Below are 17,401 nucleotides of genomic sequence, written 5' to 3' on the forward strand. Positions count from 1 at the left end.
CAACCAAGCAGAAACACCAAAGCATTACAGAAGTAATGTGCTGCTTGAACAAGTGAAGAGACAGCAGTTTTGCCTCACTCAAATGCAGCTGACGTGCTCTCATCCAGTTCAATGGATTCATTTAGGCAGCGTCTAACCCCTGCATTGCCATTGTGTATGTCTAAGCCAGCTGTGCAGGGAGAAGCCACCATGCAGGACACTTCAGAATAACAGTGCTTGATTCTCTTAAAGTCTAATGCAGTTCATTTTAAAAAATAGTTGTGATTTTTTTAAAGATACAACATTAACACTGTGTTTCCAAAAAGAATTGAACCAGATGGTGTCAGCATCAGCAAACCATAAATTAGTCAACTTTTAAACGGACATGGGCTTAAGCACTGTCTCTTGCCAGATGTTTGTTCACAGGCGATCCGTAAGTGGCCATGGCAGAACTGCAGCACACAGCAGTTTGCGGTGGCGGTCGGGGCTTATGAATTAGGGGATGTTAGTTGGGGCAGATGGCCTGAGGTTGCAAGGTGGCACATTGCTTTCACATAAACATAGCTATTTAGATCAGAAGCTTATGCTGGTCACTCTGGCCACTGTATTCTCCAAATCCTAGCTGCATTCGGTGCCTTTGATTTTTTTCAGGCTGGTAAAGGAATAAGTGCTAGTTCTACCATATGACCATGTTATTTGATGATTCATGCAGTTAAATATATATTAATTTAACAATAGGTCTTTATGTATCCTGTCTTTCAAAATGTTCCCTTTTAATTAAATGAGGCCTTCATTTTAATTGATGTGATTTATTATATTGAGTAGAACCTTGACTTGGAAAACGAAACAGTGTACATGTACGCATATATGATTTGCTTCTTTCTCTCCCCCCCCCTTCAAATATGAGTCAAACGCATCAGAGTTGTTTGAATTCTGAATCTTAGTCTATAAAGACTTGGTCTATATCTCCAGGTACTGTTGTTGAGGTTACTTAAATAAAAAAGACTGAAAAAGTTTCAAGGGGTTGACTCCTTTTAAGTTAAAATTATTGTTTGATATTTGTTTGCTACCTTCCATCTGTGCTTTGTAAGCATATTGATATGTAAGACCTGTCTTTAGGTTTAAATCATCTGAGATTTACCTTTCAAAATATACAGAAACTAAAAAGAAAATGGAGATACTCGATCCTTAAAGTTTGGTTATCTATCTATCTATTTAGGTAGGAAACATCATCCCTGAAAGGTGATGAAGGGTGACAGCTTGACATGCTGCCTAGACGTTTTGTCTACAAGAGGCGATGCCATTGTTGGAATAAAGTGACACAAGGTGTTATTGGCTGGACAATAGTGACAGTTTACAGCATTAGCTTCACTGACATGGCCTACGACCTGTCACGACTGATTTGAGATATTACTTCCTTGTAAGGGTTCAGGTTCATGCTGGGCAAGTTTTAAGCATGGATGAAGGAATTGCAAAAAATTGTTAAAGTCAGCAGTTTAGGTCCAATAAGCAAGATTGCACTGTTATTCAAAAAGAAGCATACTGAAACATACTGCTTCAGGCAGTAAACCGAAGGAAACCCGAATCACACATTTACAGGTATATACATATTTGGAATGATTTTAATTAATACTAAGCTGCCAAAACTGAACCCCATTCCCCTCTAATACATATGCAGGTTTAGAAGTTGAAATGTATAGAACCATTAACACTAGTGAAGTGCTTTAGACAGCCTTTGTGTAAACTGCTTGTTACAATGAGTAAGAAATAGTCCTTTCATGCATTATTGTAGCCATCTGCCAAGAGACATATTGATCAACTGTCTTCATTGCAACCATTAATATGATGTAACATACACAATACCAAAGGTAATTTTATAACTTCTTACATGCTTTAAATAAAATGTGTTGATAACTTTCCAGAATGGTTTTGAAAACAGTTTCAGTTTGGTATCACAATATAAAACATTGTTAGTACGTTACAATTATCCACACATATTCTAGTTTCAGTGAATTCTCTCTGAACTGCAAACTGCTAACATTAGAGCATCTTGGTATAAATGTGGTATTGTTCTGTGGTTCACTGAGCAATTTAACTGGCTGATTTAACAGTGCAACTGGTGGCAGATGGGAGTAATGAACCAGACAGTTCTTTAAAGAAAAATTAACTGGGATACAATTGTCCATTTAATGTAGGTGCTTTTAAATAACAAGCCTAATCACATTACTAAAATATATTGTGTTTTTGGCTCCCACAGGTTCTGAAAGGAGTAATGAAAAGGTTAATTAATCACAGCTCATTTTGGCTAAGTTTTCAGTTCACAGGATTCCGTTTTCTTAACTTATCTCTGTAAATAATACTCTTCACTCTACATAAATAGTTGAGCTGATAATTGTGGATTTTTGTCCTGTATTACAGTATCCTTTCTTGTAATCTCAAGACCAGACCTTTACACAGTCACCAATGCTAGGGAGGGGGATGACGCCTTGGCAGTTTTATGAGAGTACAGTGAAATTATTCTCAAAGGACAAAAATGTACATCAAGTCACAGTTATAATTTTAACGCAACAACTGTCCACTTATTCAGTATGATATATATGCCCCGACTGATTTAAGACAAAGCTGTAATACATTTGAGAGAAAAAAATCTATATATGGTCTGAGCCTTTGGATTTGTTGAGAAAAGGCTAGCTATATAAGTTTCTTTGTTTTGAAAGATAATTGTTTCCTCTTTTTACATAGTAAGATACAAAAAATACAAATTAAGTGTAAGGACTAGATCGCTTCAAGTGAAAAACAAACAGTTTAAGATAACATGAGTATTTTAGAAAGAAATCAATCTATGAAATACCTACTGGATTGAGAAAATGACCTCATTTTGTACAAAACTAATATTGAAAAGTATTTGAGAACAAATGCAATAGGGATATAAAAACAAATACATTTAAGCAGAGTGAATGATAGATGTGCTTTCTACCTTTATCTCTGTAATCGATAAGCAATTGGCAGGGAAGCACCTGCACTTAGCCTCAGACTATTGCAGCGCACAAGATAAACATGTTGGTGGGATATGAGTTTTACTGGATGCAGCGTGAAATAGTGAGATACACTAATATTTCAAAAGTTGTGGAAGCAGCCTCTCTGAATGTGCTAATGGAGTTTGATTTAAAGATGAAAAGTGACTGAAGCACAAAAATACTGAACAACAAAAGCTGCAATTGTTTGTAGTTGCCTGAAAATGCTAAATCTTCTGAAAAAAATATTACTTTAAAAATATGAGTCTATTCCACAATATAATTCTCCCTTATATGCTAGAAAAAAGTATTGATTGCCCATTTTGTGCGACCCGGGCCTGGTGCTTTAGAAGCTGTGCATGTTCCTAATTCCTGATACAGTAATCTGCAAAATTGGAAAGAGTTGCAGCAGAACAAAACAAACTTATTTTCAAGATTGTTTTCTGAAGGCTTCATACAATTGTCAAATGGCTTCTGCCTCCAGGGAGTACTGTGATAGATAATTAATTCAATTTATTTAATCATTTACATTTGAAGAAACATAATTTTCATTATTTAATTTCATTATTTAAAGGATATGATTGCCACAATCCTGATTTAAAAACACTACAACCTTTAACCCAGGCTGCAGTGGATCCATTTATGGTCTTCATCCCTGGAAATGGCAGTGTGATCTATCCATATCCATTATAAGGTACAGAAGTGGATATGGGTAAGACTTTGAAGAAACTTTTAAATGAACTGCTGCTGCTAAATGTGTCAGATTAATCACAATGCCTTACAAATTTCTTACAGGATTATTTTATTTCCTCTTTATTTCTGTCCACATGTTATGCTTATATGTAGGCCTAAGCGCAAAAAGGCTGCTTTTGGTTATGTATTAGCAGATATATCACAAAACATAATTTAAGGTTAATGGAAATGCTAAATTTTCAAAGAAAAAATTATGACTTAGACCTGCTTTTTTAAAGAGAGGAATTATTACCACTCTGGGCCTATAGCCATGGGGTAGAATAAAACGTGGTTTAATGCAGTTATCAATTTATTGAAATTCCCTCATTAAGATTGTGCTTAATAAAGTACAGTTGCATATGAGCTGAGTTAACTCAGCTTGGGGAGAAAAGTCCTCAACTTTTTTCTGATGTAAGCCTTTTTTTGTGCCGACTGCAGCAGTTCTAAAGTGCTTTATTGCAAGCAGGAAACTTTATCACTCACTTTATGTTGCTTTGATTTTGGCAGACACCTTCACTTGTTTTGTATTCACCAACAACACTGTGTTTTATGAAATACAGTATAAAAACTAAATACACAGAAACATATATTCTCTTTTCCTTTGAACGAGCATTTCTGATTAAAGTATATTTGGTGGAATTTATTTGTATATTTATATTTAATTGTGAAATGGGAAAATGCTTCCTTTCAGCTGGTTTACCTAATGGCAACAGATCGGAAATATGCAGAAGTCATCTTTCCTGTCCTGGATTGGAAATATGGAGAAGTCATCTTTCCTATCCTGAGATTTTGTCATTGGCCTTGTGCCATTATACTGATATTTTGGAACAAATTAAACAATGACACATGCATTCTGAACAGCAAAGTTGGATATTTTTTGTTTACATTTTTAATTTAATTTTTTCTAAGTTCTCTGGGTGCTTTACTATGGACTCATCAGCCTAATTTTGCTGCAGCCTGCCTTGGAGGGAAGCCTCCAACATTGATGTCTTTGGCAACAGATAAAGCATGATCTTTTTGTTTTTCCTCTTAGATCTTCACAACTGAGAAGCTTTCTGCTTTCAGCATGAAAGAAAGAAACCAGGTTGTAATTAGACATTTTCATGATCACAGAAATAGTGTTAATAGTTAGTATTGGGAAGATAACATTTAAGTTTAAAATGGATTTGAAATCCATTACAAATTACACATTTCATTGCCTTGTACATTGATCTTTAACAAAATCCATTACACCATATCCCCAAACCTCAGCTTCCTGAAAATGTGTTACCAAACATGAAAATATTGTGGAAAGGAAATTCTATGTTTACTTTAGCAATGATACATTTCGTCCATATATGCAAAGATAAAGATAACTTTTATGTTTAAAAAAGTAAGGTTCATGCAGTAGAGAGTTCCAACATGCCATACTATGCCATTTATTTCCAAAACACACACCTCACAACAGGCAATAAATCTCACACTTTACTGTCAGATGCCAGTTTCCTAACACCTAAAACAATGTGAACTACAAACGGCAGTGTCGCACAGACATGACGATAATTATCTCCCCTAATATGACTGGAGTCTAACATAATTTAGGCTTCTTTAATCATACATGAATAAACACAAAAACGTAATAATGCAGGATTGTTTTGTCATCGACTGGTCTTCCCTCTTACTTGTGGCTCACAAACTGAAAACAGATTGTTTATTGTATCTTTTCAAATATTTTCGCTTATGAGAATGTTACCCTGATGATCTTCATAGTCTCAAGTGCTATGCCAAAGTTATATATTAAACAGTCACCTTCATTTTTTTTAAGGCATTGTAGCAATTTCACTTTTGTTTGTAATTCAAGTTCAAGGAAGCTCTCGAATACTATCCTGTAAATCACAAATGTAATATGGGGGATTTTGAGTTCACACATTCCCTGGTTTATACACCCCTTTAGATTGATATTAATGGCATGCCCATTCCTTCAATGTAAGAAAAAACTCAGGATTCCCTTTCTTTCTTTTCTTTGACACCTTTTTGAAGTTACTGAAGGATCTGTTCTCTGCTAGACTCCTCCTATCGGGTTTCTTTCTTTAGTAGTCATGAATCACGCTGTCACTGCTCTTTTCTGACAAGCTTTTTCTGTGATTGCAAAAGAGAAGAGAAGAGACTGCAGTATGCAAGCATGCTTGACACTTGGGGCCGGTGTGTTGATCTTCTTTGCATACGATTAATAGCAGATTATTGCTGCTTTGTCAAAGTGTCAGTCTAGCGCCCTAGCTTACTGGAGAAAAGCCCAATCTCTCCATTTTCTGAGCTGAATGAGCTTTTCTTCAAGTTCATGCAAAACATTTTGCAGTCTGAAGCATTCTCTGCATTCTTTTCTTACCCATTTCCCCCCTTATCACTGATGCTCACAATCTGTGCCTGGCATTGTCGATTCTGAAAGAGCTCCTGCCCTAAAGAGCTCAAGAGGGAAAGGAGATTAACAAAAAGAAAAATATGAGTTTAACTAACAGGTATCATCAGCTTTTCAGCTTTAACTGTCTGGGTTGTGTACCATTGTGCTATGTGCCTCTTTTTTCAATTTGAGGTTTGTCCTTGTTCCTTAGAGAGGTGTGGGTATGATAGTAAAGTGAGCAAGTAATCAACATGGTCCGCTTGGTATGTCTTAGGAAAGGAGAAGAGATGCCGAGCAAGCTGGAGTAGCAGACATATTTGTGTTACAATCACCCACAAAGATAATCCTTGAAATGGAGGTCTCTGTGTATTGAAGAGGGATAGAGCTGGCCTGCACCCTGTGATTTCCCCAGCTTGCTTCCAGACGGATTTTGAAAATAGTTAATAAACTACGCCTTATCATTTTTTCATGCCACCTGGTCTGTTCCCCGCAAAACTCCTGCAAGTACCCACATGCCATATCGACTTGGCACCATCCAGTTCTGAAAGGTCACACAACACAAATACAAACACTTTTCCTGGGAAATGTAAAGTGTGCGTTGAAGCTGTCTCGGGTGTTGTGGGTAAGCTTGCTACCCATAGAGCATGTGTTTGCCATCTGCCACAAGCTCCAGACAACACCACAAGAAAAAAACAAAACATTTCATCCGTAGCCTTCCATCATCTCCCAGTCATCATCAAGTGAGTCCACAAACTGACATCTACAAAATGAATGTGCCGGATGTTAGAATTACAAATGTGGAAACTTGTCAGGCTATGAATGATGAAAAGAAAAATTATACACATCATACCGAAACAGGTGTAGCAATATGCAAGGCTGCGTGTATATGCTCTTTTAAACCCATTGTTTCAGTCAACTTTATTACACATAAGTTCTCATACATGAGTCTTTATCTTTGGTCATTTTGGGAGAGCTCAGTGGGGACTCAGACGTATTGTTAAATAAAGATCCTATACTTTAAAATGGGAGACATCAAGAGGAACTAATTTTACTCTTATACAATTGAAAACCGCAAAAGACATCCCCACAAAAAGCACAGAACATGGTGGTCCAACAGCCGGGCATCTCTGCATTCAACCTTTTTTTTAATGTTTTTATATCATAAGTAATTCTGAATAAAAACAGTAGGAGACAACAATGTATGCAGTTTATCTAAAAGCTAGTGCCTGTGTTATAGCAGTTTACAGGGAACAAAGTTATGTTTTTGAATTTTAAAATACCTTTGATTTTACATGGTATATGATCAGCGATACGTAATTCTATTATCTGTGTTTGAGAGCTTGTAAGTACCAACTAGAGAACTGATTACAGTATTTCAAAAGCTGTGCTTTCTCTTGTACAAACACACATGTTGTTGTTTAAATATATGTATACATACATTTCACATTTCTGTATTTTTTTACTTAAATTGCTACATCATGACTCCCACACAAGCACGGCACCCGAATTGCTGGAGCTCAGAAGTTTCAGAAAATCACTAGGAAATCATACCTTTGAGCCATCACTATTCACCCTTGTTAATATACCTCACCATGTTAACTTTTTTAACCTTGACAGCTCGTACTTTATTTATTTGTCTTTTCCTGTCAGAGTGTAATGATTAAACAGATTAACATAAGCCAATAAGAAAGCGTGATTTGTTGATTATTATATAAAGTGTAATAGATCTCAATCAGTAATTTACTAATAGAAATATTTAAAAATGTCAAGCATATTTCTAGTATTTTTGTTATACAGGATTAAAGTAAAATAGTAGTAATGAATAAAAATACTGGATAGAGACTTTGTATGTATCATTATGTGTAATATGTATAAGTCACAGATTTGTGATTTGGTGTGAGTTTTAAATGTAAAGATGACAGAGGGAATGACCGTCTGGCACCGAGCCCACATCATCAGACCACCCCCCACACACACACCACGCTTTATGGGGAATGAGCCAAGGAGCTGCTGCAGAGGTGGCGACAGGGGAGGTGGTGAGATGCGAATCGACGAGTGCTGGGGGTGTGTGATAAGGACGGGATATTTATACTTTATTGGCGGAAGCGAGAGAGCTGAATTGGAGTTGTCTACTCCCGAAATTCAATTGTAAATTGTATTTTACCTTGTTGTTAGTACATGGCAGCTTACTGTAAAACATTGTTATACTAATTAATATCTATTCATCTGTACCTTTAAAACATTAGGTAGTTGATAAGAAAATTAGGATTGTAGGGTCACAAATCTGAAGCTCATAATGAGAGATGAAGCAATCACACAGACCTTGTTATACTGCTGTAACATATTTTTTCAAAAATGTGGTGGAAGGTACAGGGTGTTTAATTTAATTAACTTAATAATTGTACCATGGTGTCTTCAGGAGGTTGCACTGTGTTCATCAAGGTACTTGGAAAAACAACATTTTCATCACTTTCTTGTGTTCCCCCAGTTGTCCTTTAATGAGTTATGTTTTATGTGACCCAGTTTTAATTTGATTTCTTCATACCCGTGCACAAGCTCATTTCATCCAGAGCTATTGTGAAGATCCAGAGATTACCTTTGCACTGAGTGCAGTTGGTGATTTATCCAGGATTGTCCTGTTTTCAAGGTGGAAGTGCTGCCTGTGTTACTGTAAGACCCGAGGCTCCATTAACCAAGTGACAGACACTGATATATTACTACCTTGCCATGGAGTTCATTACATAATGCGAAGGAATCACCCACATGCATTGTTACCGAGGTACACATACTTTACAAGTTAAGTCCAGTGTTGAACTGAGGAGCAGCAGCGTTCATTGAAGACCAGAGAAAGAATGAAACAGAGAAATAAAAAATACAAATAACTGCCTTTATTCATTGTTACACTATTTCACCGCTTCACATATTTGATGGTCATTATTGATATGGTTTGAATTTTTGTTTGGGTCCAGTGTGTTTGTACATATTCAGTACAAACAAATTTGCCATTGTAAGGCCAGTGTTTTGTATTTTTGCTTGTCATTGGCTAAACAATACGGGCCCATCTAAATGAGCTGGCATGGCAAATTGATGATTGCTTTCCTCTTTCAAAGAACCAGAGTTGTATTGGAACTTAATGTTTGGTTTTGCTTTTTGCTTGTTTCAGCAGTAAAAGTCCTAGCTGACTGAGATTTGCCCTTGAAACAAACTCTTTCTTAGTCAGGGCTGGGAAATTACTTTGCTCTAGAGGCCAGTTTTTATATTCATGCTTAACTTTCTTAACTTTCACAAAGCATTTCCAGAAAGTCTGTGCATATCTTAATCTTTACCTGGGAGAAGAATAACATCTCTACCGTCAGCTGTGTATCGCCTAATGTTTACCAACAAGGCAACCAAATAGAGACCACTCACCTCACTGCAGTATATAAACAAGCCAGAGTTTGTGCATCTCAGATGATAAATAATTGAGGCATGCATCAGAAATGTTTTCACATGCACTGATTCGTGTCTTGTCTGCAAACTTTTTTGCACTTGACATTTCTCTTTTAAAAGCTATGTAACTGAACATGTAAGTGGATTCTCTGTAACTCACTTGTTTTTTTGTCTTGTTTTTTCAATAAAATCTATTCAGTGCCACTATTCACTTGATTTTCTTGTCATCCTGTTGAATACAAAATTACCCAGAAAATGTGCCAGAATAATCTTATCTCCACAATACATTCTTATTGTAATTAAGCTTGGTTTTTAAGGAGTACTTCACAGAAAGTGCTTTTCTAACCCCTACTCTCACGTTTTTCTCATTACAGCTTGTGAGCTGATGAATCGAGGCATCCTGGCTCTGGTCAGCTCCATCGGTTGCATGTCAGCCGGGTCGCTCCAGTCCTTAGCAGAAGCTATGCACATCCCCCACCTGTTCATCCAGCGTGCCCCCGCCGGCACGCCACGGTCCAGCTGCACCAGCACCCGCCGCGCCCGCTCTGACGACTACACGCTATTTGTACGCCCCCCTGTCTACCTCAACGAGGTCATCCTCCGGGTTGTCACCGAGTACACCTGGCAGAAGTTCATCATATTCTATGACACTGAATACGGTAAACCTCTCTTCTGTATTTCCAGTGATCCATTCCTTGTGTGCCCTTAAGGATGCTGACACGTGTAGAGTGGCATCAATTGCCCTTGTCCCAGTGAGTGACTCTGAGATTGAAGTCAAAGCATTATGCCCTCCTACCTGGACCTGTACTAGATTATACGTTAAATGCTCTGTGACCTTAGCTGTGAACATTGAGTCAACTAACAGCCTAAGTGCCTGTGGCAGGAAACAACATGGACACCTGCCATACTGAATGCTAAATGTTCGAAACAATTCTCAACAGCAGAGGGATGCAAAAACATCAGCGGTAAAATAAAGCGCTTGACACACAGCCCCGGAATCTGTATTTATATCAGAGCAGGTAGTGTAAGGTACTCACTGTAATAGATGTACGCTGTACTTTTCTACTTTTCCTCTCTAAGAGGATGCAAGTATTTGTAGGTTAAGGAGCTGTTTATTGTTCATGTATCCTTGGTATCTCTAGTCCTGAAACCTCCTGCAGAGGTGTTTTTCTCTGCTACATTGTAAAGTGGTCTTGAGCTTGATTTATAACAAAGCTAAACGACTCCGGCCCTTGAGGACTGCAGTCCACGAGGTTTCATTAACTGCTAAAGATCTGGGAAAACAGTTAAAGTAGTTCAATAAAGCAAATAACTAGTTCCATTTGGTAATTAAGAACTCCACTGGAATAATAGGCACTTCATCTTTTGAGGATTGGAATTGCAGTCTTCCTGAATTAGAAGACTAATGCTATGCTAATGTTTCACACCAGCCTTACCTTTAAATTCCTCTTTAAAAGTGCCTCACTGAATAACAGTGTTTTTATGTAACATAGTAATATCCCTTGGGATACTATGGTGCTAACAGATTAGTTAAAAATCCTTTTCTATGTTCCTGTTTTATTTTCAGGTTAATTTTATTCACAAAAACTGTTTTGATGATTATAATGGATATGCATTTCATTCTCAATGTGTTCTTGGGCAACGGCCAAATTAAGCCCACAAGAAAGTCATTTATTTAAAATATTTCTCCACAGGACCTGTGATTTAATTACCGATTATGACATATATTTGCATACCTATCCTTGATCTTTGCAGGCAAGACATAGCCTATCAATGTAGCAAGTATAGACTTAATTTTGCAAGACTCCTAAAAAGCATTGATCGGAAGGTATACACTGTATACAGTCATCTTTGTTTGAGAACAGTATCATCATGAAATAGAATTCCCATAATGCTTTAGGAAATATGGATCAGTTTTCAGTGTTAAGGTACTTTTTCTTTTAATGAAAGTTGCAGACACCACCATTATATTTTCTTTCATTGGCAGTGTGTAAACTCATCCACATACATTATGCTGAAAAACAATTATATCTGGGCTCCTATTTTGAAAGACTATTTTGTAACATTGCCTTTGTTTTTTATAAGCACTTCATGGATATGTTCATAGTTAACAAAAGTCAGAAGGATCCCAGGGAGTCAGCTCTATCTTCACTAGGGACTAAACCTGTTCTTTGCTGTGAAGTTCAAGAGGGTGGAAGATGAGTAGAGACAGGAAGTGGAACCATAAGAGTTGTTCACATCACCGAAAGTAGCAAAAAGTACAGAATTAAAATAAGCTGAGAGGTCTCTTAGGTGTTTTTTAGAGCTGAGGAAAAAGGAATGGAGAGCTGGGGAAGGGAGAAGGGTAACATACATGTATTCTGTCAATTCCTGGTACTTGCATGAGGTATTTAGATTTTTTATGCATACATTTCGTATTGCTAGATATTGTAATGTGCCATCTCCTTCCCCCCCTCACTTATATATATTCACTTCAGAATAAGGTGTTTTTGTGTTAAGTCTGGTTCATATTCCTCAAAGTTCAAAGGGAACATGCACACAGACTCATTCACGCTAAACAGTCTCATATATATTATATATATATAGTGTGTGTGTGTTTTTCAAATATCTCATGTAGGAAATCAAATACACATCACTTCATGTCGCTTCAACTATAATTTATGTAATGTAATTTATAAGAGCAGGTGTGTTTAGTGGTACCAGAAGAAATAATTTTCTGCTGATATATTAGTTTTGTTGCTTTTTAGTCTTTTTTTGCAAAGGGGCAGTCTTGCAGCATTTGGTTAAATGTTAAAACTCCACATCAGTGCTTCAGTTACCATAGCAACTGCAGGGAGTCAGCCAATAGCAGCTGCTACCGTGCTGCATTCATTTCAGTGTGCACCATCTATATGTCATGGAGCAAGTAAATAAAACCCAGACCCTGACCTAAATTAACCTCCACACATGAAAATAGTGTAGAACCATTTGTGCATTAAAAAAAATCATCACTTATATATAATATACTAAATACAGTAACTGAAGGAATACGGCAGCTGTTTTCCATACTGAAAGTTTTCAAGCTGCAGAAACAGCTGCAATTTTGTATAACATAAATAAAAATGGACCTACTGTGCTCATTGTGCCCGAATGATATCTGATTGCTGTGTATCCTTTCCACTCCCTGCCAACATCAAAAGCAATGTCCTGTAGAGACATTTAGAGGAATTTATCCATAATAAATGTTTTTTAAATGTACAGCTGTGTGCCTTTTCTCTTTGAAAAGGCTCTACGTTGTTATACTATGTGCTGCATGATAATAAGGTCCCTGTGTGAAAATACTAAACATAATGAATACAGTAGTTAGCATTCTGTTGGCTTGCCACTTTATTTTAAAATACAATTTAATATGTACCTTATTTTTCCTGACCGTACACTATGCTGCTGTGTATGGTGGAGGGAAACCCATGTACTTGTTTATGTGTTATAGTTAGGGTTACGGTTTTATCACGGAGATAATTGTGTTTACCTACCTGCCTTTTAAAATGTTCTCGCCGACTTTGGTTCTTAATTAGACTCCCGTGAAAGCTAATAATTGTGATGAGATTGTATTTATTGACATGGCTGCACTGAGCAAAAGTCTCCAGATCACTTTGTATCAAGGTAACTCCACAACACTGCAAATGTTTTTTCCTAATTATTATTCTGTTTAATTAATTAATCGGTCACAGTGCAACATGTGTTCTACATTTCTACAATGTATCTAACCTCCATAGAACAAAATGCTTCAACGTCTTTTGCTCATACTAGCTACTGAACTGAACTTTACTACAATAGCTTTCATGTGAGTCTTATGAAGACACAACGTTGGCTACAAACATTCTAAAAGGCAGGTAGGTAAACACAATTTTCTCTGTGACAAAATCCTAGCCCTAGTAATAGTTAATTCAGGGAGGTGTAGCTTTGGGAAAACTTTAGTTTATTTTTTTGTTTACTTTTTATTCAGATGTATACAGACATATTTATTGATGCACTTATACATTGGTTTCTATGCTTTGCCTGTTTGAAATTTCATGACTGCACTGTATTTCGTACTTAAAGTGTAATCAAGTATGTGAAGTGAAACTCAGATTTCATGGATGTCTTTCTCCATTTGTACAATATAAACAGAGTACAGTGGAGTTCAGAGGAATTAGCAGGGTAACTATCCAGCCTTTTTTATATGTATTCTGACAGACACATAATCAATACTCAATAAATTAAATTTACTATTGGAGACAATATTGAATTCATATATAATATAAGACCTCATTGCCTCAAAGTTAGAATCCTTTAAACACCTTTTTGTCACAGCATGATGTGCTATTTAACAAATTAAGGGCATTAGGCTCAGATGAAACCCCATCAGTCTTTGAAAATATTCTCCTAGTTACTACATCCTGGGCAGATTTTCATCATGGAGTTCATATACTTGGATATAGCAGCATCACCGTCAGCCTTTGTCGATCCACTAGATGAAGGCCCCAGAGGACAATTTTAAAGGTTATTCCTGCAGGTCATTCCCATCTATGTGGCGTTCATCTTCTTGTTCATCTCTTGGGATCCATTCTATCAATTTAAATCATATATATATATACACTGATCAGCCATAACATTATGACCACCTGCCAAAACAGCTCTGACCCGTCAAGGCATGGACTCCACTAGACCTCTGAAGGTGTGCTGTGGTATCTGGCATCAAGACGTTAGCAGCAGATCCTTTAAGTCCTGTAAGTTGCGAGGTGGGGCCTCCATGGATCAGACTTGTTTGTCCAGCACATCCCACAGATGCTCAATTGGATTGAGATCTGGGGAATTTGGAGGCCAAGTCAACACCTTGAACTTGTGATTCATCAGACCAGGCCACCTTCTTCCATTGCTCCGTGGTCCAGTTCTGATGCTCACGTGCCCATTGTAGGCGCTTTCGGCAGTGGACAGGGGTCAGCATGGGCACCCTGACTGGACTGCGGCTACGCAGCCCCATACGCAACAAACTGCGATGCACTGTGTGTTTTGACACCTTTCTATCAGAACCAGCATTAACTTTTTCAGCAGTTTTAGCTACAGTAGCTCTTCTGTTGGATCGGACCACACGGGCCAGCCTTCGCTCCCCATGTTCATCAATGAGCCTTGGCCGCCCATGACCCTGTCGCTGGTTCACTGCTTTTCCTTCCTTGGACCACTTTTGATAGGTACTGACCACTGCAGACCGGGAACACCCCACAAGAGCTGCAGTTTTGGAGATGCTCTGACCCAGTCGTCTAGCCATCACAATTTGGCCCTTGTCAAAGTCGCTCAGATCCTTACGCTTGCCCATTTTTCCTGCTTCTAACACATCAACTTTGAGGACAAAATGTTCACTTGCTGCCTAATATATCCCACCCACTGACAGGTGCCATGATAACAAGATTATCAGTGTTATTCACTTCACCTGTCATAATGTTATGGCTGATTGGTGTATATATGTATGATTTTTTTCTAATTCTTTTTTCATCATGTATGTTTTTGTCACAGGTGACATGACAATAAAGAAAGCATTATACAAAAGAAAGAACACACACCGGTAATGTTAATGAGGTGCAGGTCACAGGAAACAAAGTAATTACAGTAAGGAAGATTGCACACTTAGAATACAATCCCAAAATTTGAAAGTATTTATTAAAATCCCATGTTTCGACCGAAATCTTTCTTACTGTAAATAACGAAAACATTAACATAACATACAGTACTCTACATAAATATATATACATTTATGATTGAAAGTAATATAAACTGGGACAACTGGGAATTACAACAATGTGCTAACTGATTCCATGTGGTTCCATATAGTAATGCATGTTTCTGGGTGATTGCTGACAGCTTCATTCGTACTTTCTGAGGAATAAATTACAAAAAAACAAATAAACCCTAACCCCCCCCCCTGATAAACAAACAAACAAACACACTGCATGCTGTGGCATTTGAATTAAGTGCAAATAAATTGTTCCCCTACATACATTATGCAACATTTTAAATTTGCAGTGTAATATAAATTCAATCCATGTGTGTATCTCGAAATTATATTAAGTATTTACAGTATCCTCCTTCTATTATAAATATGTGTGCTTGTGTGTGTTTGTGTGTGTGTGTGTGTGTGTGTGTGTATTTGTAGCCCAGAATGAGCTATCAACTGTCTTGTCCTGCAATCTGTGATTCCCATATTTCAGTCAAATACACTTTGAGATCTAAGGGTTTTCTTGGTAGTTACAGCTTCTTGAAAATCCTCCTGTGACATTTATGATGATAAAATGAGTACTTTGATTTTCTACTTTAGAGATTTTCATTTTCATAGGTCTGTAACTTCTATAAGGTGTTTTTCTAAAGTAAAAAGTTATGTCCAAGAAGCGGGCAACCTCTACATATGATTTCCATCAGCAGAATGCCTTAGTATTTTTCTCCATTTTCATTTCCTTCAAACTGTAATTGAATCTCCACCTACTCCACAGTATGAACGCTCATACTCCTTTAGATGTCCATGGATTTATGGGACTACATTTTTCATTTTCAAACTGTACTTATACTTTGTCATTACTCCCTCTGACAATTAAATATATTATTTTCACTTGTAACAGTGATTTCCTGTGCATTATATGACCATTGATTGGAAAGAAAAACCAAGTAATTGTGTTAATGAGTGGTATTGCTTTTTGGATAACACTTTGTAATAAGGTGCTGCTTATTAAGTTGTTATTGATAAGGTTGCATAGATTATTAATATATACTTCATAAAGCATTAATATAGTATTATACATTCGTTATAACTTAATTATAGCAATACATGGAATTTAATGGAATGAACAGGTAGCTAAAAAGTGTCCCTCTTTCATAAAATGTATGAACAGGTAATAAAGCAAACTTCACAACTACCTTTACATGTTCCTAATACATTATTGTACAGTTTTTGATTATACAAGATTTATAAGAGGGGCACTTTGTAGCTACCTGTTCAACTTTGTGGCCATTCCGTGTTTTGCTACAACTGTGTTATAACTATTTTATAACGCATAAGTAATAATATATAAAGTATATATTACTCATATATTAAACCTATATATATATATATATAATTTATTAGTTATTTATTAATAACACATTAATACACAGTGCCCTATTATAGACTTACCATTATTTGCAGCATGTTTATTTTTTAACAGATTATCCTTTGTCTCAAAGCTATCGATAATTTGTGTTTAAATGTAATAAGGTGGTTTTGAAAATGATCACAATGCATATTCTTCTGCATATCATCATGCAGTATGCTGAATATGGTCCTGTTTTTCCATGCAAGCTAGTATACACTTGATAAGCATTACAGCTTTAACCAGCTCTTCCCACAGTATCAATCAACTATTTTCTAATTTTCAATTTATTATTTTGTGATGCACTATCTAATCCAGTTTGTATGTCTGTATGTGTGTGTGTGTGTGTGTGTGTGTGTGTGTGTGTGTGAGTGGGTGTACAAAACCACTCACCTTGGGTTAATTACATTTATTAATTGATAACAAATTAAAGTTCAGATTTATTTTAAAAATTCTAAACTGGGAAACTATTAAAATAAATACAAAAGAAAACATTACTGGATTTTGCAGCATCTTTGTCATCTTATCATCTTATCTAGTTGTTCTGGCAGAGAATAAGATTGCTCCTTTCTTTATTTTTTATTTTGTATGTCTGACATTATCATTAGGTCCTGTTACACTTAACACGTATCATGGTGTCAAAGCATTCCTGGTCACAACTTTCTTCCCTATTTACCATTAAGTAATTGTCCTCCTCTTAGTCTTTACCAAGTGAACATTTCAAACATGCAATA

The 17,401-nt window shown here is 36.7% G+C and overlaps 1 protein-coding gene across 1 annotated transcript in view; it reads left to right on the forward strand.

Moving 5' to 3' along the window:
- The first annotated feature begins 8,017 nt into the window (after positions 1-8,017).
- Positions 8,018-17,401, forward strand: part of grid2 (glutamate receptor, ionotropic, delta 2) — a 219,984-nt gene continuing 210,600 nt past the window's right edge. The window contains exons 1-2 of the mRNA XM_066711696.1: positions 8,018-8,138; positions 9,906-10,190. Of these exons, the coding sequence (XP_066567793.1) occupies positions 8,018-8,138; positions 9,906-10,190 (406 nt within the window). The remainder of the gene's footprint in view (positions 8,139-9,905; positions 10,191-17,401) is intronic.

This window comes from Amia ocellicauda, chromosome 8 (assembly GCF_036373705.1).
Source record: "Amia ocellicauda isolate fAmiCal2 chromosome 8, fAmiCal2.hap1, whole genome shotgun sequence".
NCBI classification, from domain to species: domain Eukaryota; kingdom Metazoa; phylum Chordata; class Actinopteri; order Amiiformes; family Amiidae; genus Amia; species Amia ocellicauda.